The following is a 22,970-nucleotide window of genomic DNA, read 5'->3' on the forward strand; positions in this document are numbered from 1 at the left end:
ACAACAACAAAAATAAACAAATGGGACTTCATTAAATGAAAAGCTTCTGTACAGCTAAGGACACAATAACCAAAGCAAAGAGACAACCTACACAATGGGAAAGGATATTTGCATATTTTCAATCAGACAAAAGCTTGATAACCAGGATCTATAGAGAACTCAAATTAATCCACATGAAAAAAGCCAACAATCCCATATATCAATGGGCAAGAGACATGAATAGAACTTTCTCTAAAGATGACAGACGAATGGCTAACAAACACATGAAAAAATCTTCATCATCTCTATATATTAGAGAAATGCAAATCAAAACAACCCTGAGATATCATCTAACCCCAGTGAGAATGGCCCACATCACAAAATCTCAAAACTGCAGATGCTGGCGTGGATGTGGAGAGAAGGGAACACTTTTACACTGCTGGTGGGACTGCAAACTAGTACAACCTTTCTGGAAGGAAGTATGGAGAAACCTCAAAGCACTCAAGCTAGACCTCCCATTTGATCCTGCAATCCCGTTACTGGGCATCTACCCAGAAGGAAAAAAATCCTTTTATCATAAGGACACTTGTACTAGACTGTTTATTGCAGCTCAATTTACAATCGCCAAAATGTGGAAACAGCCTAAATGCCCACCAACCCAGGAATGGATTAACAAGCTGTGGTATATGTATACCATGGAATACTATTCAGCCATTAAAAAAAATGGAGACTTTACATCCTTCGTATTAACCTGGATGGAAGTGGAAGACATTATTCTTAGTAAAGCATCACAAAAATGGAGAAGCATGAATCCTATGTACTCAATCTTGATATGAGGACAATTAATTACAATTAAGGTTATGGGGGGGAAGCAGAAAGAGGGATGGAGGGAGGAGGGTGGGGCCTTAGTGTGTGTCACACTTTATGGGGGCAAGACATGATTGCAAGAGGGACTTTGCCTAACAATTGCAATCAGTGTAACTGGCTTATTGTACCCTCAATGAATCCCCAACAATAAAAAAAAAAAAAAAAGTAACAAAATAAAATAAAATAAAATAATAATTTTTAAACTGAAATCAGAGAATCTTAAGTTATTTTTTGAATGTATATTAAGTTATCTGTTGACCAACAATTATTATTTTTAAAGAATAGCAAGCTAATTTCTTCTAGTGCTAATAAGTGCCAGTTAAGATGGTTATTTGCCATGATGAATTTAATGAAGGAATAATTCAAGATTAAGTTAAAATTATTTGATACAATTAATATTAGTAAATTAACATTTGTTGAGAAAATATAATGGAACATTAAATACCTCAACTGAAATTTGTCTCTCTGTACTTCATCTGTGGGTAATATGAAGAGAAATTAAGAGAATCAGACAGACTTACAAGATCTATTCTGCAGACCTAAAGGTTTCAGATTAAGCTATTATAAGTGGGGGTGGGAGAGGATGGGGGAAGATGAAGAAAGAAAGGAATGTGGGTCATATCTCCTATTTGTGCAGAATAAAAAATGCTTATTCTACAGGAAAGTTCGCTTCCTCGGAAATAACTCCCACTATGTATGTGTGAACTTGTTGGTAGGTAATAATATGTCTGAGTTATTGGTAGTACTACATATATTGATCAGTTATGAAAAAAGAAGTGAGATAAGAGAGGCAAGAACAAAGACTTTATCTGCCAGGACCACATTTTTGAGGTTCTGTAGCATCTTGTCAAGAGCCAGAAATTGAAGAAGTAAAAATCAATTAATAGAAGTCTTAGAAAAAGATGAAACAAAAAGCTAACTGGTGGTGGGAGAGCAAGATGGCAGCCGAGTAACAGCTGCCTTGCATCTGGGCACCATGAGTCTGGGGAGATAGGACTCCAGGCATCTCTGGCTGGTGGGATCTGCCTATCATCACCCCTGTGAGGATACAGGGAGCCAGCGAGAGACTTCTGGACCCCAAGAGGAGGACTAAAACAGTGGAAAACCGGCAAGTGGTCGCGTGTGTTCAATCGGTCTAAACCCGCCCGCAACTGTAAGTTCAGTAGCAGCGAGACTGCAAACAAGAAAGGCCTTACCTGTCAACTGTTTTGGTGTCTTTGGACTTGGCACTTAGTTGAACTGCCTTGGGGAGAGCCTGAGCGGGAATGAGGAGAACTTTGGCCATTGTCTAGGGCCCCAGACTGAGCCAAGGAGCCAGACGGAGCTAATAGTGTTTGGCTGTGGGCCACAGGGAGCCATTGTGAGCCATCTGCCCCGGCAAGCTCCGCCCTCAGGGTCGCAGAGCTAGAATTGGGTGGGAGCTGGTAACCCAGCGACCGAGTAGCCTAAGGATAGGGTCAGAGCCGCCTTGCAACCCTAATCCTCAGGGGCAGAGTGAGACTGGTTTTGGCACACTGGGTAAGTGGATAGCCACTTCAGCCATGATTCCAGTGACAAGCACTTTCCTGAGAAAGCTTCTGCTTAGCAAGTTTACAAGTTCAAAGTGCCTTTTAAGTGGGCTGAAGAGAGATTTAGGGTGTCTACCTGCTGGGGTTTGAGAAATCAGCAGCCTCCAGTCGTATCAGAAATGTAATTAACATCTCATACCCCAGAAGACCACGTGTTACCCAGACAATATTCAACAACATATACATACTGCTTTGTTTTTGATGGTGCTTTTTTTTTGGGGGGGGGGGTTTGGTTTTTTTTTGTTTATTTTGATGTTGTTGATGTTGTTTTGTTTTTAATTTCAACCTTTTCCGTACAGATCTTTTTTCTTTCTCAATTTTTCTAGTTTAATTATAATTCCCATTGCTGCCTTTTTTAATAACTAGAACTTCATTTTTGCTAGTGTTTCTACCGCTATTATTTGGTTTTTCACCCACTATTATCCCGTAAAGTTTTCTGTTTGCTTGTTTTGGTTTGATTTATAGCATTTTTGTCTTTCCTTTCTACTTTGTGGAGGTGGGGTACTGTGTCTGATAAGGTTAGCAAAGAGCTGCTGACCTGGGCGGCGCCTGTGCTTCAAGGAGTAGGGTGCCGGTCCCATATACCGGAGGTGGTGGGTTCAAACCGAGCCCTGGCCAAAAAAAAGAGTGCTGACCTCAAGGGAACCACCTGACTGGGCACCCCCAGAAGGTTGTTTTTTTTAAGGTTGTGTCCAAGTACCCTACTGTACACCTATATTGCTCTGTCTCCCCCTTTCTGTGCCTCTCTTCTTTTTGTCAATGTTACTTTTACCCACCCACTCTCCTTTCTCTATTTTTTTCTTTCTTTTCACTCGGTTCTCCTTTCTTTCATCCCTTTCTTGTTCTTCAACCTTCTCACCCTTCTGGTTCTGTACCAAAAGGACTCATCTAACCCTTAGTCCACAGGCACGAGAAGTTAAAGAGCAAGAGGAAGTGAAAGGAAAATCAGGGCAAGGAAACAGATAAAAGAAATCACTCATGAGGTAGAATCAGCAGAAAACCCCAGGCAACATGAAGAACCAGTTCAGAACAACCCCACCAAGGGACGATGAGGTAGCTACTGCAGAGGATTCCACCTATGAAGAAATGTTAGGAATGACAGAAAGGGAATTTAGAATACACATGATGAAAACAATGAAAGAAGTGATGGAAACAATGAAGGAAACTGCTAATAAAGTGGAAAATAACCAAAAGGAAATTCAAAAACAGAATCAAATAAGAGATGAACGATATGAAGAATATGAAAAGGATATAGCAGAGCTGAAGGAACTGAAACAGTCAATTAGGGAACTTAAAGATGCAATGGAAAGTTCAGCAACAGGTTAGACCATGCAGAAGAAAGAATTTCAGAGGTAGAAGACAAAGTTCTTGAGATAACACAGATAGTAAAAGAGGCAGAAAAGAAGAGAGAGAAAGCAGAATGTTCACTGTCAGAATTATGGGACTTTATGAAGCATTCCAACATACGAATTATAGGAATTCCAGAAGGGGAAGAAGAATGCCCCAGAGGAATGGAAGCCATATAGAGAATATTATAAAAGAAAATTTCCCAAATATCACAAAAGATTCTGACACACTGCTTTCAGAGGGATATCGGACCGCAGGTCGCCTCAAATCTAACCGAGCTTCTCCAAGACACATTGTGATGAACCTTTCCAAAGTCAAGACAAAAGAAAAGATTCTGCAAGCAGTCAGGAGTAAGCGCCAGTTGACCTCAGGGGCAAATCCATCAGAGTGACCGCAGACTTCTCTAATGAAACTTTCCAAGCAAGAAGACAATGGTCATCTACCTTTAATCTACTTAAACAGAACAATTTTCAGCCCAGAATTCTGTACCCTGCTAAGCTAAGCTTCAAAATTGACGGAGAAATCAAATCATTTACGGATATATAAACATTGAGGAAATTCGCCACAAGACCAGCTCTACAGGAAATACTTCAAACTGTTCTGCACACTGACCACCACAATGGATCAGCAGGAAAGTTAAGAACTCAGAAATTAAAGGACAGAACGTAACCTCCACACTGATGCAAAAGATAAAACTAAGCAACGGACTCTCACAAAATAAGACGAATAGAATACTACCACACTTATCAATTATCTCAATAAATGTTAATGGCTTGAATTCCCCACTGAAGAGACATAGATTGGCTGACTGGATTAAAAAACACAAGCCATCCGTTTGCTGTCTGCAAGAAACACACCTGGCTTCAAAAGACAAATTAAAGCTCCGAGTCAAGGGTTGGAAGACAATTTTTCAGGCAAATGGAATTCAGAAGAAAAGAGGAGTTGCAATTTTACTTTCAGATTCATGTGGATTTAAAGCAACTAAAGTCAAAAAAGACAAAGATGGTCACTTTATATTGGTCAAGGGAAAAATACAACAAGAAGATGTTTCAATTCTAAATATTTATGCACCCAATTTAAATGCTCCCAGATTCTTGAAACAGATCTTACTCAGTCTGAGCAATATGATATCTAATCATACCATAATAACAGGGGACCTTAACAGTCCTCTTACAGAGCTGGACAGATCCCCTAAACAGAAATTAAACAAAGATATAAGAGATTTAAATGAGACCCGAGAACAACTGTGCTTGATAGACGCATATAGAACACTCCATCCCAAAGATAAAGAATATACATTCTTCTCATCACCCCATGGAACATTCTCCAAAATTGATCATATCCTGGGACACAAAACAAATATCAACAGAATCAAAAGAATTGAAATTTTACCTTGTATCTACTCAGACCATAAGGCACTAAAGGTGGAACTCAACTCTAACAATAACGCTCGACTCCACCCAAAGGCATGGAAATTAAACAATCTTCTGTTGAGTAACAGATGGGTGCAGGAAGAAATAAAACAGGAAATCATTAACTTCCTTGAGCATAACAACAATGAACACACAAGCTACCGAAACCTGTGGGATACTGCAAAAGCAGTTTTGAGAGGAAAATTTCATTGCTTTAGATGCGTGCATTCGAAAAACAGAAAAAGAGCGCATCAACAATCTCACAAGAGATCTTATGGAATTGGAAAAAGAAGAACAATCTAAGCCTAAACTCAGTAGAAGAAAAGAAATATCCAAAATCAAATCAGAGGTCAATGAAATTGAAAACAAAGGAATCATTCAGAAAATTAATGAAACAAGAAGTTGGGTTTTTGAAAAAATAAATAAAATAGATAAACCATTGGCCAGACTAATGAAAAACAGAAAAGCAAAATCTCTAGTAACCTCAATCAGAAATGATAAAGGGGAAATAACAACTGATCCCACAGAGATACAAGAGATTATCTCTGAATACTACCAGAAACTCTATGCCCAGAAATTTGACAATGTGTAGGAAATGGATCAATATTTGGAATCACACCCTCTCCCTAGACTTACCCAGGAAGAAATAGAGCTCCTGAACAGACTAATTTCAAACATTGAGATCAAAGAAACAATAAAAAATCTTCCCACCAAAAAATGGCCTGGTCCAGATGGCTTCACTCCAGAATTTTATCACACCTTCAAGGAAGAGCTTATTCCTGTACTGCAGAAATTATTCCAAAAAATTGAGGAAGAAGGAATCCTCCCCAACACATTCTATGAAGCAAACATCACCCTGATACCAAAACCAGGAAAAGACCCAAACAAAAAGGAGAATTTCAGACCAATCTCACTCATGAATATAGATGCAAAAATTCTCAACAAAATCCTAGCCAATAGATTACAGCTTATCATCAAAAAAGTCATACATCATGATCAAGTAGGCTTCATCCCAGGGATATGCAAGTCCATAAACATTATCCACCAAATTAACAGAGGCAAAAATAAAGATCACATGATCCTCTCAATAGATGCAGAAAAAGCATTTGATAAAATCCAGTATCCTTTCCTAATTAGAACACTGAAGAGTATAGGCATAGGTGGCACATTTCTAAAACTGATGGAAGCTATCTATGACAAACCCACAGCCAATATTTTACTGAATGGAGTGAAACTGAAAGCTTTTCCTCTTAGAACTGGAACCAGACAAGGTGGTCCTCTGTCACCTTTACTATTCAACATAGTGCTGGAAGTTCTAGCCAATACAATTAGGCAAGACAAGGAAATAAAGGGAATCCAAATGGGAGCAGAGGAGGTCAAACTCTCCCTCTTTGCTGACGACATGATCTTATACTTAGAGAACCCCAAAGACTCAGCCACAAGACTCCTAGAAGTTATCAAAAAATACAGTAATGTTTCAGGATATAAAATCAATGTCCACAAGTCAGTAGCCTTTGTATACACCAATAACAGTCAAGATGAGAAGCTAATTAAGGACCCAACTCCCTTCACCACAGTGTCAAAGAAAATGAAATACCTAGGAATATACCTATCGAAGGAGGTGAAGGACCTCTGTAAAGAAAATTATGAAATCCTCAGAAAGGAAATAGCATAGGATATTAACAAATGGAAGAACATACCATGCTCATGGATGGGAAGAATCAACATTGTTAAAATGTCTATACTTCCCAAAGCAATCTACCTATTCAATGCCATTCCTATCAAAATACCAACATTGTACTTTCCAGATTTGGAGAAAATGATTCTGCGTTTTGTATGGAACCGGAAAAAACCCCGTATAGCTAAGGCAGTTCTTAGTAATAAAAATAAAGCTGGGGGCATCAGCATATCAGATTTTAGTCTGTACTACAAAGCCATAGTGCTCAAGACAGCATGGTACTCGCACAAAAACAGAGACATACACACTTGGAATCAAATAGAAAACCAAGAAATGAAACTAACATCTTATAACCACCTAATCTTCGATAAACCAAATAAGAACATACCTTGGGGGAAAGACTCCCTATTCAATAAATGGTGTTGGGAGAACTGGATGTCTACATGTAAAAGACTGAAACTCGACCCACACCTTTCCCCATTCACAAAAATTGATTCAAAATGGATAAAGGACTTAAATTTAAGGCACGAAACAATTAAAATCCTCAAAGAAAGCATAGGAAAAACACTGGAAGATATTGGCCTGGGGAAAGACTTCATGAAGAAGACTGCCATGGCAATTGCAACAACAACAAAAATAAACAAATGGGACTTCATTAAACTGAAAAGCTTTTGTACAGCTAAGGACACAATAGCCAAAGCAAAGAGACAACCTACACAATGGGAAAGGATATTTGCATATTTTCAATCAGACAAAAGCTTGATAACCAGGATCTATAGAGAACTCAAATTAATCCACATGAAAAAAGCCAACAATCCCATATATCAATGGGCAAGAGACATGAATAGAACTTTCTCTAAAGATGACAGACGAATGGCTAACAAACACATGAAAAAATCTTCATCATCTCTATATATTAGAGAAATGCAAATCAAAACAACCCTGAGATATCATCTAACCCCAGTGAGAATGGCCCATATCAGAAAATCTCAAAACTGCAGATGGTGGCGTGGATGTGGAGAGAAGGGAACACTTTTACACTGCTGGTGGGACTGCAAACTAGTACAACCTTTCTGGAAAGAAGTATGGAGAAACCTCAAAGCACTCAAGCTAGACCTCCCATTTGATCCTGCAATCCCATTACTGGGCATCTACCCAGAAGGAAAAAAACCCTTTTATCATAAGGACACTTGTACCAGATTGTTTACTGCAGCTCAATTTATAATCGCCAAAATGTGGAAACAGCCTAAATGCCCACCAACCCAGGAATGGATTAACAAGCTGTGGTATATGTATACCATGGAATACTATTCAACCATTAAAAAAAATGGAGACTTTACATCCTTTGTATTAACTGGATGGAAGTGGAAGACATTATTCTTAGTAAAGCATCACAAGAATGGAGAAGCATGAATCGTATGTGCTCAATTTTGATATGAGGACAATTAATGACAATTAAGGTTATTGGGGGGGAGTAAAAGCAGAAAGAGGGAAGGAGGGAGGGGTGTGGGGCCTTGGTGTGTGTCCCACTTTATGGGGGCAAGACATGATTGCAAGAGGGACTTTACCTAACAAATGCAATCAGTGTAACCTGGCTTATTGTACCCTCAATGAATCCCCAACAATAAAAAAAAAAAGGTAACTGGTAAAAGGAGTGCATAGCAAAGGCAGAAAGAAAGTTCAAATGCATTCACTGAGTAAAAGGTAAAAACTGACTGGATGTTTCCACTTGATTTCCTACTCCCTGAAGCCTTCGCTTGTGCTCTCCTCTATGCATTTCACAGTAACTTAACCAGAGATGACAGATTTTTAAAGGCATTTAATAGAGTTCTCTATAGATCCTAGTTATAAAACTTTCATGTAATAACATTTAATAAAAGCCATTATAGTACAGAATTCGTATTTTCACTTAAAATTTTCTTACAATTGGAAATGTGAATGGTTCACACGATGGTGAGAAATCTTCATTAGCATTGCCTATATAGTATGGATATATTTTAAAGTCAGGTTTCAATTAAGCCAGAATGATAAACAGAATAGGCTGGAAGCAGGAAAATTGGAACAACGATGGTCCTATACACTTCAGTTCAAATACTGCCCCTCCCTCTCTGGGATACATAAAGTACCTTCAGCTATAAAATAAGGAATATATCACTTTCATAAACTGTGAAGACAAAAGATAAAAACATCTAATGCATGGACAGTATAAATTTCACTTCCTCTTCCTTCTTATGTTACTAACCCACTATATCTTTTTACATTATCTATGTAAGAAAATAAAGGAAGACAGAGCTAGAGGGAATTTTAAGAAAAACCAAAGTAGTTTTCATTTCAGCTTGTAAACCATCATTCAGAAGCTCTAGATTTAATCTTACTGGAGTTTACTAAGCAACAAAAAGGCTGGGTCATCTCCCTATCCAGGAGAATGGTATAACTTCAGAAACAAAGCTACTGTTGACAACTGTATTTAACTATATGTTGGGCACGTATAGACTTCCCCTTTCTAGATGCTGGAGAGAAGGTAGGAGGACAGTCAGTGTAACAGATGATTGTCTTTCTTCACTGCCTGAGGTGTGGGGATGTGGGATGAGGGCAACCAATGTAGTGTAAAGGCTTCAAAATCCAACACTCATTTATGAAAAAATTTCAGGCAAAAATGGAATAAAAGTGAATTTCCTAAATATGATATAAAGATTACATACAAAAAGCCTATAATTAATGTTACCCTTAAAGGTTAAAATTTGTTTAAAAACAAAACACTTTTTTCCTAAGATAAAGAACAAGCCAAGGATGTCTACTCCCTAGTCCTACTCAACACTGTGCTGAAGGTCAATGCAACAAGTCAAGAATAAGAAATTAAAAGCATAAGATTGAAAAGGAATAAATAAAATGGTCTTTTTTTGGTATATAACATGATTGTTTACATAGAAAAAAATCTAAAGAAAGTACTAGTATTAGTAAAATTAACAAGGTCACTGGATACAAGGCCAATACACAAAAATTAATTCTATTACTGTACACTAGCAATGAACACTTGGAAATTGAAATACATAATAAAACAGTAAAATACACAATAGCTCAACTATCATTAAATACTTAGAAATAAATCTTACAAAGCATGTGCAAGATTTATATATTGAAAACTAGAAAACACTGATGAAATAAAAAAAGATCATATAATGTTCATGGATTAGAAGATTAAATATTGTTGAGATGTTAACTCTTTCTAAATTGATCTACAGATTCAACATAATCCCAAAAAACCCCAGAATGTTTCTGTAGAAATTAACAAGCTTTCAACTTTATAATGAAAGGCAAAGGAAGTAGAATAGATAAATAATAGTTAAATATTAGAAAGAAGAATGAAGTTGGAGGACTCTCACTACCTGATAACCAGGTCTAAAGCTACGTTATTGAAGAAAGGACAGACGCAGAGATCAATGGGACAGAAGACACAGCTCGAAAACAGACCCACAGATACAATATCAATTGATTTTTGTCTAAGGTACAAAGGCAATTCAATGAATATCCACATGTAAAAGAATAAACCTCAATCCATACTTCGCATCCTGTATAAAAATTAACTCAAAATGGATCAGTGGTTGCCAGGGGTGAGGGTGGGGAGGGGAAAATTGGATACTAAGAGATAGTAGGGACTTCTGAGGGGGAAAAATACTGCTCTATATCTCAACTGTGGAGGTTTGACTGTCAAAATTCACAGAGGGAGAATTTTACTGTTTGTAAATTAAAGAAAAAAGGTCCATTTTAGTGCCCAGTACTATCTAGGAAGGAAGAGTTACCTATTTGATAACACCCAGGCAATATTACTATAGGGCCATTCATAACCAACTATGATTTCATGTATATTATTGTACTTTACAAGAGAGGGGGAAAAATTGAAGTGCCTCAAGATGTAATGCCTTAAGTATTTGCATAAAGGTTCCACCATCTGGATTTGGATTTAGCTTGAAAAACGCTGGACATCACAGGGCCTATCTTTCCTTCCTGAATGCAAATAAATACGCATGTGGGATATCTAATTAAAAAAATTTTCATTATGAAAACCATACTGGACACCTTTATCTGTATGTGTCCAGATACAGAGCAGATGTCTCTAACTCCAACAGTGAACTCCTTATCTTACCCCCAAAGTTGTTTATTGTTCTCTGTCTTACTAAATAGTACATGATTCATTCAGTTGTTTAATTATAAACAACTGGCTTTAGTTTAGTTTAAACAAGAGGCTTTAGATGCCTCTTCCTGCCTTACCTCCTCCATCCAATGAAGTTATCATCAGGAAGTGATAATTCTACTTCTCAAACGTGGCACCTCTGCTGTGAAGCAGAAAAGAGCATCGAACTAGAAGTTGAGTGTAACTACACCTACAGGGTGAAAGAGTGTGTAATGAGCTGAGGCTCACAAGGTGAGCAGGGACCACGGGGATCAGGCAGATGTTCGTGCTCATCTCAGACACACACTCTTCCCCATCCCTACTTCTACCATTCTAGGACGCACAACTTAACGCTCTTCACCTCTAAATGACTTCAAGAGTCTGGTCTCCCTGCATCCATTCTTGCTTCCGTTTTAAACATTTTCTTTACTTCATTTAGAGTGCTCTCTTAAAAATACTATTCTGAAAAAAGAATACTATTCTGGTCAGATCATATTTCTTCCTTAAAACCCCTCAATGTCCTTCCTGTTTCTTCAGCACAACATCAAAATAATTAACAAGGTCCTTGCTTTCCTCATGAGCCTCATCTTGATACCACTGTCATTCAATTCCCCTCTAGATTCAGTCATTCAACTTCTACTTCTATGTTTATTCTATACACTGTTCCCTCTGCCTGCAATACTTCTCCTCCTGCCCACCCGGCACTTACACTTGTGTAGCTGACTTTTTCCCTTCAGAGGCAGCTGACATGGCCTTTCTAGGAAGCATGCCATGATCCCTCGTGTGTAGTTTAGGTCTACTCATCATCTGTCCCTACAGTAAAGTTCATCTGTAAGTGACTGTGGTATAATAAAAAATATGTATGTGGCCTTTGACTCAGGTTCCCAGCACAGAGTGGTAGTTGTGCCTTTTGTGTGCTAAAGACATGACTGGCAGCTGAAAAACCCTAAATAGCTTCAGCAGGAGAGCTGCTTGCCAGAAAGATCAAGCCATGATTAGAGGTTTGGAACTTTGAGCCCCATCTCCCAACCTGCAGGAGGGAAGAAAGTCTGGAGATTGAGTGCAATCACCAATGGCCAATCAATCCTGACTACCTAATAAAATCTCCATAAAAATCTCTAAATTGTAAGGTTCAAGGAGTTTGTATGTTGATGAAGACACTGAAGTGCTGGGGGGGTGGTGGACCCAGAGAGGACATGGAATCTCTGCCACTCCTTGGCCCCACCCTCACTCCCAACCCTGCCCTATGCATCTCTTTATTTGGCTGTTCCTCAATTGTGTCTTTTATAATAAATGAGTAAATGTAAATAAAGTGTTTTTCTGAGTTCTACGAATCATACTAGTCAATTATCAAATCTGAAGGTCACAGGGACCTCTGAATTTGTAGCAAAGTTAGGCAAAAGTGTGGGTAGCCTGGGTAACTCGCTTGTGGCTGGCATCCAAACTGAGGGCTGTCTTGTGGGACTGAACCCTCAAACCATGAAGTATAACGATTCTGACACTAACTCCAGGTAGTATCAGAATTGAACTGATTTTTTCAACACTGATCCGGTACCCAGAGAATCAACAGAATTAGTTGGAATTGGTGTTGGAAAAGATAGCACATATTTGGAAATATGTCAGAAAAACATTTGAGAGTACTTATTCAAAATCTATAATTTCATCTACTATAAACTCCACAAGACAAGACTGTGTTTGTCTTACCTACCATTATGTCCCTAGCACCAAGCATGGTGCCCAGCATACCGTTCAATACATACTGCACAAATACAGAAATGGAATGCCCAGCACTAGGGGCAAAAATTCTAAATTGTTACCTGGAAGAGGAACTAGTCATGAGGTCTTCCCTGGCTCTGCTTCTGATACAACATTGAAAGCTGATGAAACAGAAAGAGAAAAGTAACAAGTCCAACTTTTCACAATGGGATGTGAGGACTGACTACAGGACAAGATGGCATAAAGGCAGGAGTAAGAAGTAGCAATTCCACTTTAGAGAGGAAGCAGAACTGAGCTGGATCAGAAGCGATCCAGTCACAGCCCTAGTAACTTCTCCACACTGAGTACCTCATGTTGTCAAGTTTTGCTCTCCCTAAAATTATTAAGCAGAAGAGTTCAAACTCTGCTCCAATTCCTGCTTTTAAAAGAGGTTGTAAATGTGGGACATGGCGGCTCATGCCTGCAATCCTAGCATTCTAAGAGGCTAAGGCGGGAGGATCCCTTAAGCTCAGGAGTTTGAGACCAGCCTGAGCAAGAGTGAGACCCATCTCTATTAAAAATAGAAGAAAATTAGGCAGGTGTCATGGTGGGCACCGGTAGTCCCAGCTACTCAGGAGGCTGAGGCAAGAAGATCACCTGAAGCCAGGAGTTTGAGGTTGCTGTGAGCTAGGCTGATGTCATGGCACTCTAGCCTTGATAACAGAGTAAGACTCTGTCTCAAAAAAAAAGTAAAATAAATAAAAATAATCTAGTCTATTAGTTACACTCCAATGGAAATAAAAAGTTTCTCTGAGGGATGCAATATTACAGCAGGTTCTTTGAAGAAAGTTATCCAAATGAGAAAACCAGGTACAGAACATACAAGTGGAGACTCGGTCCATCAGCAGCCCTGCTTCACAGTGGTAAGTATTGCAAATATTCGTTTGTATTTGCTGACCTGTTATTCTGTCAAAGGTTCTTAAAAGCAGGCTCATGTGTGTACATTCTACCTGTTCAACTAGATCTTACGCTTCTCAAGAGCAGAAAATTACTTCTGTTACTCTCTGATCCATGTTTTTTAGTGCTGAATAGGGAGGAGAGGCTCTTCAACGCTAAAGAGGACTGAACAGAAGACTTCATGCACTCAGTACCCACCAGGTAAACTTGCTGAGGTCCACAGGACCTGAAGAAAATGAGGCCACGCCTAAATGACAGGGGTAAGACAAGCCTATCTTTATCTTGCCACGAACACATCTTACCTGTGACGGGGCTATCCTCCCCTTTTTAATTTCAGATGAATTTTCACTTAGTTTTCCGGCTTTATTACTTGAACTGCATTTGTAACATGTCCATCTTGTCTGGCCCTCAATTTCCGTGGTGCATTCTTTGTTTTGTAGACAGAATGAGTGATACAAATGGCCACAGCTGCAAAATGAAGGCAACCAATTTGTACTTTTCATTATCATAAAATTCATAAACGTAAGCTATGGTAAGAGTGTGCTTATAAGCAATAATGATTTCTAATAAGCTGGAATGCAGTTAATTAGAGTGCTGTATAGGATAAGACATAAGAAAGGAAATATATTTGTTGCGCTTGTCTCTTTTTAAAAATCCAGGGTCCTGATGAAAAATGAAGAAAGGTAAAGTCCCGTGGACAGAAACAAATGAATCCCTCCTAGCCTGATCGATGAGCCGAGCACATTGAAACTTGCACGGGTGAATCGGAAAGGACAATGTCGACTTGTTTCTTGGAAGTGAAATAATAGACCACAACACAATCTGTCTGAAAACTCTCATGGGGACCTATGTATTTGTACACTTAAGTTGTAAGTCGGAACCAGAACCACAGTTCTTGGATACAAACCACCTAGAGGATGAGATGAGCTTCTGCTCATTTCTCAAACTATGAAACTCTAAACAGTCTTTTTAGATAGTTTGAAGAAATCAGAATTGGGAAAAATAATTATAATAACAAGTGGGCTGCCTCATACAATTCAGGCAAATATTTAATTAAACATTTACAAAATTGCCTTTGCTAGAGTAAATCTTTACGTTATTTCTGTGAAGACATTCCCTACTGATTATGCTAAATTACTAAACCAGTCTCCTAGAAGCTGAGTGTTGAGTGGGATTCTCAGTCTTCTTTACTGATTTCTCATTTCTCCGACCTGAAATGTTGGACTGCCTCAGAAGTTAATTCTCTCTCTTTATATGTGTGTATGTCTATATATATTTTTAAAGATATTAATTTTTTAATTTATTTATTTGGAGAGTCTTACTCTGTCACCCTGGGTGAAGTGCAGTGGTGTCATCATAGCTCAGAACAACCTCAAACTCTTAGACTAAAGTCATCACTCCTGCTTCAGCCTCCTGAGTAGCTGGGACTACAGGCATGCACTACCATGCCAGGCTAGTTTTCTCTTTCTATATCTTAATATAAGCTTTCTCTTCTATACTCTTTTATAACTACCTCTTTAATGACTACTTACTGGTTCCATAGCTTTAAAATACCAGCTATTCCTGATGACTACCTGCTTTATACCTTCAGCCCAGATCTCTTCCCCTAAGCCCGATCTATCTCTCTCCTCAAGAACTCTACTTTGGATATCTAGAAGGCATCTTACATTTAACATGTCTCAAACCAGACTTCTGACTTCCATCCAACTCTCTCCACTGCATGCTCTCATCCAACCATCTACATCTCAATATGGCAACTATATTCTTATAGTTTCTAAGGCCCAAAACTCTGGAGTCATACTTGATTAGTTTCTATCAAACCCCATATCCAATCTATAAACAGAAATTATCAGCTCTATCTTATGAATAGACTCAGTTATCTTCCTGCATCTGACTTCATTACCATTTCCCTGGCCCATCTCTCACATGGGCTCCTGCAATAGCCTGAGTGGTCACTCGGCTTACAGGGTAGTCAGACCAATCCTTAAGACATAGGTCAGATCATGTCACCCCTATCCTCAAATCATCTGGTGGCTTCTCATCTCAGAAAAGTCTGATTCTTAGGCTTAGCGCCTATAGCTCAGTGAGTAGGGTGCCAGTCACATACACTGAAGCTGATGGGTTGAAGCCCTGCCCAGGCCAGCTAAAAAACAGTGACAACTGCAACCAAAAAAATAGCCAGGCATTGTGGTGGGCGCCTATACTCCCAGCTACTTGGGAGGCTGAGACACGAGAATCACTTGAGCCCAAGAATTGAAGGTTGCTGTGAGCTGTGACACCACAGCACTCTACCAAGGGCGATATAGTGAGACCCTGTCTCAAAAAAAAGAAAAGAAAAGTCTGACTCTTCATTAAGACCCAGTTCCTTCATGATTTGGCAAGCCTCTGTTCCTCCTCTGAAGTCCTCTCTCATCATCTTCTCCTTGCCTCATTCTGTTCAGGTACCTCTAGCCCACCGCTCACCACTCCTCAGGAACGCCTCGACCTCACAGCCTCAGCACTGCGGACCTTCCTCCTGGAAATTCTCTCTGGATGTGCACAGCCACATCCTTTAGGTCTCTGCTCAAATGTCACTTAAACAATGAGGTTTTCCCTGACTACTCTTCATAAATTAGTCATTCCCAACATTATCTTTCTTCTATACCATGTTTTGCTTTTATTCATGTAATTATTGATTATTCTTATTAATTTTTAAATAATCTGTTCATAAGTCACTTTAACAGTCTTTTCCTGAACTCTCAATCTCCCTTGTTTTTCTCCCATAGTAGTTAGCACTATCTAGCATTTCACTTGTATGTTTATTGCGTGCCACTGCCACTAGAATGCAAACTCCATGAGGGCAGATCCTATGTTTTGTTCATTCTGTATCTTATGCCCTTGAACAGCAGCTGACATACAGCAGGTGCTTAATAAATATTTGTTGCATGAATGGATTCTTTGTGTGATGGGAACTACTTCCCTTCCCAACCACCAAACCTACCACTCTTTCTGCATAACTGACACTTACATATATAGTGCTCACTCCCCACAGGCACCATTGTAAGTGCCGTAAGTAAATTATCCTGTTTAATCTTCATGAAACCGTAGGAGCCAGCTACTATTATCCGAATTTACAGATGAGGAAACTAAGATATAAAGAGACTAAAAAACTTATCCAAAGTCTCTCAGCTGGCATGTGGTAAAGTCAAGATTTGAATTCAAGAAGTTTGGCTCTGAGTCCCCATGGTTTCCTCTGTCCATATATTGCAGATGCCTTTCCTTTGCTCCTTTTTTTTTTTTTTTTTTGAGACAGAGCCTCAAGCTGTCGCCCTGGGTAGAGTGCTGTGGCCATCACAGCTCACAGCAACCTCCAACTCCTGGGCTCACGCGATTCTCCTGCCTCCACCTCCCAAGTAGCTGGGACTACAGGCACCTGCCACAATGCCCAGCTATTTTTTGGTTGCAGCTGTCATTGTTGTTTGGCGGCCTGGGCTGGATTCGAACCCGCCAGCTCTGGTGTATGTGGCTGGCAACTTAGCCGCTTGAGCCACAGGTGCTGAGCCAACCCCTTCATTTCTACGTGACCTCTTCTCTCTTTGCACTGTAACTTGTTATTTATATGGTAATGATTTTGTGGTTTATATTTCCAGGGACTACACATCTACAGATTTCTGACTAGAATATCTATCTACATAGCATTCCTGCTCAGAGGTCTAATAGCCATCTCAAACATCAAGACAAAACTCTCGATTTCCCCAGCTCCGTATACCTGTCCCTCCTCATCTCAATGAGACCATGTTCAACCAGTTGCTCAGGCCAAAGACCTCATTTCCCCCACACTCCATTATCTATTACCCCAGCAAATTAGCTCTACCCTTAAAATTCATTCACTATCCAAAACACCTCTCAGCACCGTCATCCCTGCCTCTCTCATTCTGCTAAAAAGTCACTTCTTCAGTGATGTCTTCCCTCATTAAATAGCACTTTCATCCTGAACACTTCATCCTTCCATCCTTTTGCCCCATGTTTTATTTTCTTCACAGCTCTTATTCCTCTAATTGATTTATTTCCTGAGGACCCTAAACTCTAGCTCTTCCCACTCCCACACAAATTGCAAAGTCTGTAAGAGGAACCTGCCTGTGTGTTCACTGCTGGGATGACTTACTGGCTATGTATCCACATGTATTCCTGCATGGTAATGACATGTATGTGAACACAGCACACATGTAACATTTCCTTCCCTCTCTTACCTGAACACAATAATTTCATCAGCTGTTTCTTGGCGTCTCTTGTACTGCTGCAAACATATAGAGCAGTAATCCTGTTTGGGATTCAGTCCTCTAGTGACTGAAGCTCTCAGGTTACACAATGACCAGTGCAGATCTTGGTTTAGAAGGCTAGTCGTTGTTTCCAGCAGAGTCTATGAAAAACCAAGGCAATAAACAAAGAAACAAACAAACGGTTACAAAATGAAAGAGACAAAGGAGATAAATGGGGATTAACATTTGTTTAGTTTTCAACTACAAACAACCAAAATTGAAATATACTATAATGGGATAAAATTGATGAAAGAAACAAACATCAAACTCCCCACGTCCAAGCACTTCATCTTACTGTGCAGAAATGAAAATATATTTTCATTTTACTTAAGAAAATATATTATTAAGTTTCTTAAGTTGGTCACTACTTACTACTGACAAATGTGTACTTTCCCATTTTGTGATTTAATTCAGTACTGGTGGCTTTCAAATGACTAGATTAGCCTATTTATTTATCGCATTTATATAATAACTTCTCTTTGAACATCTCAGAGTGTTTTAACAAAAAACACACTCCAATCTGGATTTTTTATTGAAATTGCATTTATGGCAATGTTTCAAATAACCCTTCACTAGAAAAGCTAATGGCCATTACTCTGGTTTCATCTTACTTGGGCAGAGAGATCACATTTTCCCGATCAGTATTTATAAGTCATCTGAATCTACTTGAGACTGTGACATCTGTCATTGAGTCCCATAAAAACATATTCACAGATATCACATTAAGTCATTTTGAGGCTCTATATGCTTATAAAGTATTATTTCCATACTATAACTAATTCTCAACACTCAATACATCATTTGGATATGTAGTTGGGTTTTTTTCTGTCAGTCCCAAAAGTAACGCAAAATTTTTAGTTCTTTTTTTTTTAGTCAGAGTCTCACTATGTTACCCTCAGTAGAATGCCATGGTGTCACAGTTCACAGCAATCTCAAACTCTTCGGGTTAAGCAATTCTCTTGCCTCACCCTCCCAAGTAGCTGGGACTACAGGTGTGGGCCACAGGCCTGACTATTTTTTTGTAGTTTGTTATTGTTGTTTGGCAGGCCTGGGCCGGGTTCAAACATGCCAGCCCTGGTGTATATGGCTGGTGCCCTAGTCACTGAACTACAGGCGCCACGCCTTTTTTTGAGACAGAGTCTTACTACGTTGCCCATGGTAGAGTACTGTGGTGTCATGGCTCACAGCAACCTCAAACTTGTGGGCTTAAGGGATCCTCTTGCCTCAGTTTCCCAAGTAGCTGGGACTACAGGTGCCCACCACAACACTCGGCTATTTTTTGTTGCAGTTGTCATTGTTTAGCTGGCCCAGGCCGGTTTCGAACCTGCCAGTGTTGGTATATGTGCCTGGCGCCATATCCACTGTGCTACGGGTGCTGAGCCAAACACTTTTAGTTCTAATTATCTATTCTATTTCTTTCCAATCCGTGCATCTTTTCCCCCTCTTCTATAGCTCCAAAATTGGCAAACATTTTTTGCCTTGCACCCAACTTTACTTATCTACCCAGGAATGTATGCCTGCAGGGGGATCAGGCTTCACTGGGCTGCGCTTGGCCAAACTGTGATTCTTACAACGCTCCAAGAAAACCTCTGCTATCCAGACTCTTCTTTTTGTCCTCTCAGATTCTTATATCTGAATGACACTTTTCTCAGGTGACTTCATGAGTTGCTTTAAAGTATGCTCGGAAAGAAAATCAATATTTCAAGCTGGCTCTTACTGAGAATTGACGTGATAGGCAATTTAAAGTTAAGACTGATGACCATTTTTGGGTTAGTGGCAAACATCTGTTACAGAGTGTTTAAAAGAACATTCATATAATTTTATTTTATAATTCTGTATATTCATGCTGACCCCTTTTCTTTTTATGGGTTAACTCATTAACTATTTTTATAGAAAGCTTCTCATACTTTCATTTTGATAAAATACTTGTCTCACTGGCGAGGAATCAAAAAATAAAATAAATCTGAATCACATGTACTTCCACATTCTGGAATGTGTGTACGTGTGGTGTATATAAATTAAGGCCAAGAGAAATTTAAAAATAGAAACAAACCATATATATCTTGATCTATCTCAATTCCAGTAAATAGGTGGTAATTTTTAAAGAAAAAAAGTGCATGTACAAAAAAAAAAAAAAATAGCTATTTTCTCCCTTATGACAAACAGAGATACAGTAAGTAGCTTACTTACTTGTTCATAATTAAAGGTATCTAACATTCCCAGAATAAGTCCTTGGATTTCTCCAAGTTTTCCTTTTCCATAAACTGGATCCTAATTAAAAAAAATATATAACAAATTATAATTCTGTTATGATTGTTGGCATTTTAAAATTACTTTAAAATATAACTTATCTCAAAAAGCAAAATGTTCTTAAATATCTTTCTACAGTCACGAAATATTATTCTCCTCTGACCCTTCCACTAGAAATGTACATTAGTTCCCCCTGTGCCCATCTCAAATACTTTGGAAAAATCAAATTTAAATAATCCAAGCTCCTTTCTCAATAATCTTCTTTGCAAACTGAATTAAACTTTACTCTGATTTTGTTTCTGCAAGAAGTGTCCTCTCCTTCATATGAGTTGCATTAAACCAGTATGCTCAGAAACACTCAAAGTGTGTCCAACAACTTCTCTTATGACTCCATTTAACCACCTCTTGCCCAAGCCAACTATATTGCTTTAGTTTTAGAGACAAGCAGGATCTGTGAAAACAGCTTTCAGTTTTTCAAAGCTTTATTCTGCTTTTTTTTTTTTTTGAGACACAGTCTCATTTTGTCACCCTGGGTAGAATGCCATGGTGTCATAGTTCACAGCAACATCAAACTCCTGGGTTCAAGTAATTCTCTTGCCTCTGCTTCCTGAGTAGGTGGAACTACAAGTGCCTGCCACAACGCCCAGATAGTATTTTTATTTTTAGTAGAGATAGGGTCTCACTCTTGCTCAGGCTGGTCTCTAATTCTTTTTTTTTTTTTTTTTCTTTATTATTTTTTTTTTATTTTTTTGTAGAGACAGAGTTTCACTTTATTGCCCTCGGTAGAGTGTCGTGGCATCACACAGCTCACAGCAACCTCCAACTCCTGGGCTTAGGCAATTCTCCTGCCTCAGCCTCCCGAGTAGCTGGGACTACAGGCTGGTCTCTAATTCTTGAGCTCAGGCAATCCATCTGCCTTGGCCTCCCAGAGTGCTAGGTTTACAGGCATGAGTCATGGCACCACTTCAAAGCTTTTTTCAATAAAGTCACTGCTGATAAACAATAGATACCCAGGCACCCAATCTTCCCCCTATTGCTTTTGATATGGGATATCGGTGTGCCTAATAACTTGCTTATTATGTAAAATTTAAAAAACAAGAAGTGCACAATCCTCCCATCCCCCTGAATAAACTATAAACTGAAATCCAACCACTCAATAAACACTATTGAGACTTTGATATATATTCCTCTACATTCTTATTTCTAGGGGAGGAAGAAAAGGGAGAGGAGAGAGGGATGTATTTCTTTGCATACAAAATTTGAGTATTTTTATATCTTTTTTTCTTACTTAATGTTATATTGAGAGCACTTTCCATATCATCAAATATTTCTTAATGGCTGCAGAGCATGAATTATGTGAAAATAATATGTTTTATTCAGTCATTCCCAGTTATTGAACATTTAAATTTTTCCCTTTCCTAAGCCCCATGTACTATTATCAATGCTAGTGGCCATAAATCTTAGTCTGAATCGCTGATTATTTCTTTAGAGATTTCTAGGCAGGGAATTACAGACTATCGAGCATTTTTATGGCTATCAGTATACACTGCCAAATTGCTCTCCCAAAAAGTGTATCATAAGATTTTTTATTTCCATGAGCATATTTGTGTGCTCAGCTTACTGCGCCTTTGGCTGGACTGATAAGTATAATTTTAAAAATGGCCAATAAATGTGTCAAGTCTATTACTTTACTCTAATTTAATCTGATTATGTAGGACATAAATGACTCTTTTCCATGCCAAATAGGGGAATCCAACTATACAGTTATGATAAAAGTAACTTATTTATAGGACGGCCCTGTGGCTCAAAGGAGCAAGGCGCCAGCCCCATATGCCGGAGGTGGTGGGTTCAAACCCAGCCCTGGCCAAAAACTCCAAAAAAAAAAGTAACTTATTTATTAAGTGGGTAAGATGAAGCATAGTGGTTAAGTATGAAATACCATTTCACTAATTTCCTCAACAACTTTTATGAATAAAGAAATTGAGGTTTAGAGAAAAGTTATATAAATTTCTCTAAGTCACAAAACTGTTAAGCAGATAGTATGGGATTTGCATCTAGGTACTTCAGAAATCATATGAACACACTATGCTGGTCTCCCAAGTATAGACATATAAATTAATAATAAATAATAAATTAAATAATAAAATAATTTTTGCTGGAAAATATAGGTAAACTAAATGGTAAACAAATGATTGCTAAAACATATGAGTAACATTTCTGTCTACTTCTTAGGGAGCAAGAGTTATTAAAATCTTGGTGTTATCTATGAGGTCAGAAAGAAAAAAGGCGATGAAAGCAGGAAAAACCTGTACAGCACAGTCTCAGGATTTGCTTATTTTTTTCTTTAGGGCTCTAATAATAGCTCTTGAACATCACGTTGTACAGTTTCCTCTTTTTCTTCTTCGTTTTTTAGACACAGTCTTATTCTGTGCCCTGGGTAGAGTGCCAGGGCATCATAGCTCATAGCAACCTCGAATTCTTGGGCTCAACAGATCCCTTGCCTTAGCCTCCTGAATAGCTGGACCTATAGGTGCCCGCCAGGATGCCCAGCTTGTTTTTCTATTTTTAGTAGAGACGGGATCTTTCTCTTGTCAGGCTCGTCTCGAACTCCTGAGCTCAAGCAATCTCCTCACCCCTTGGCCTCCCAGAGTGCAAGGACTATAGGCGTGAGCCACTGCACCCGGCCTATCTATGTTGTGCTGTTTCTGAGCTTGGTTTTCAGTGCTCTGAGCTGTCTAGGGTAGTGTG

General features: G+C 38.9%; 1 protein-coding gene across 1 annotated transcript in view; it reads right to left on the reverse strand.

Annotated features, from left to right (window-relative positions):
• VPS8 (VPS8 subunit of CORVET complex) overlaps window positions 1-22,970 on the reverse strand; it is a 329,884-nt gene that overhangs the window by 52,200 nt on the left and 254,714 nt on the right. Inside the window, exons 43-45 of the mRNA XM_053565122.1 lie at window positions 20,163-20,243; window positions 17,904-18,073; window positions 13,977-14,142 (exon numbers count right to left, since the gene is read on the reverse strand). Coding sequence (XP_053421097.1) covers window positions 13,977-14,142; window positions 17,904-18,073; window positions 20,163-20,243 — 417 coding nt within the window. The remainder of the gene's footprint in view (window positions 1-13,976; window positions 14,143-17,903; window positions 18,074-20,162; window positions 20,244-22,970) is intronic.

Source organism: Nycticebus coucang, chromosome 16 (assembly GCF_027406575.1).
Source record: "Nycticebus coucang isolate mNycCou1 chromosome 16, mNycCou1.pri, whole genome shotgun sequence".
Classification (NCBI taxonomy): Eukaryota; Metazoa; Chordata; class Mammalia; order Primates; family Lorisidae; genus Nycticebus; species Nycticebus coucang.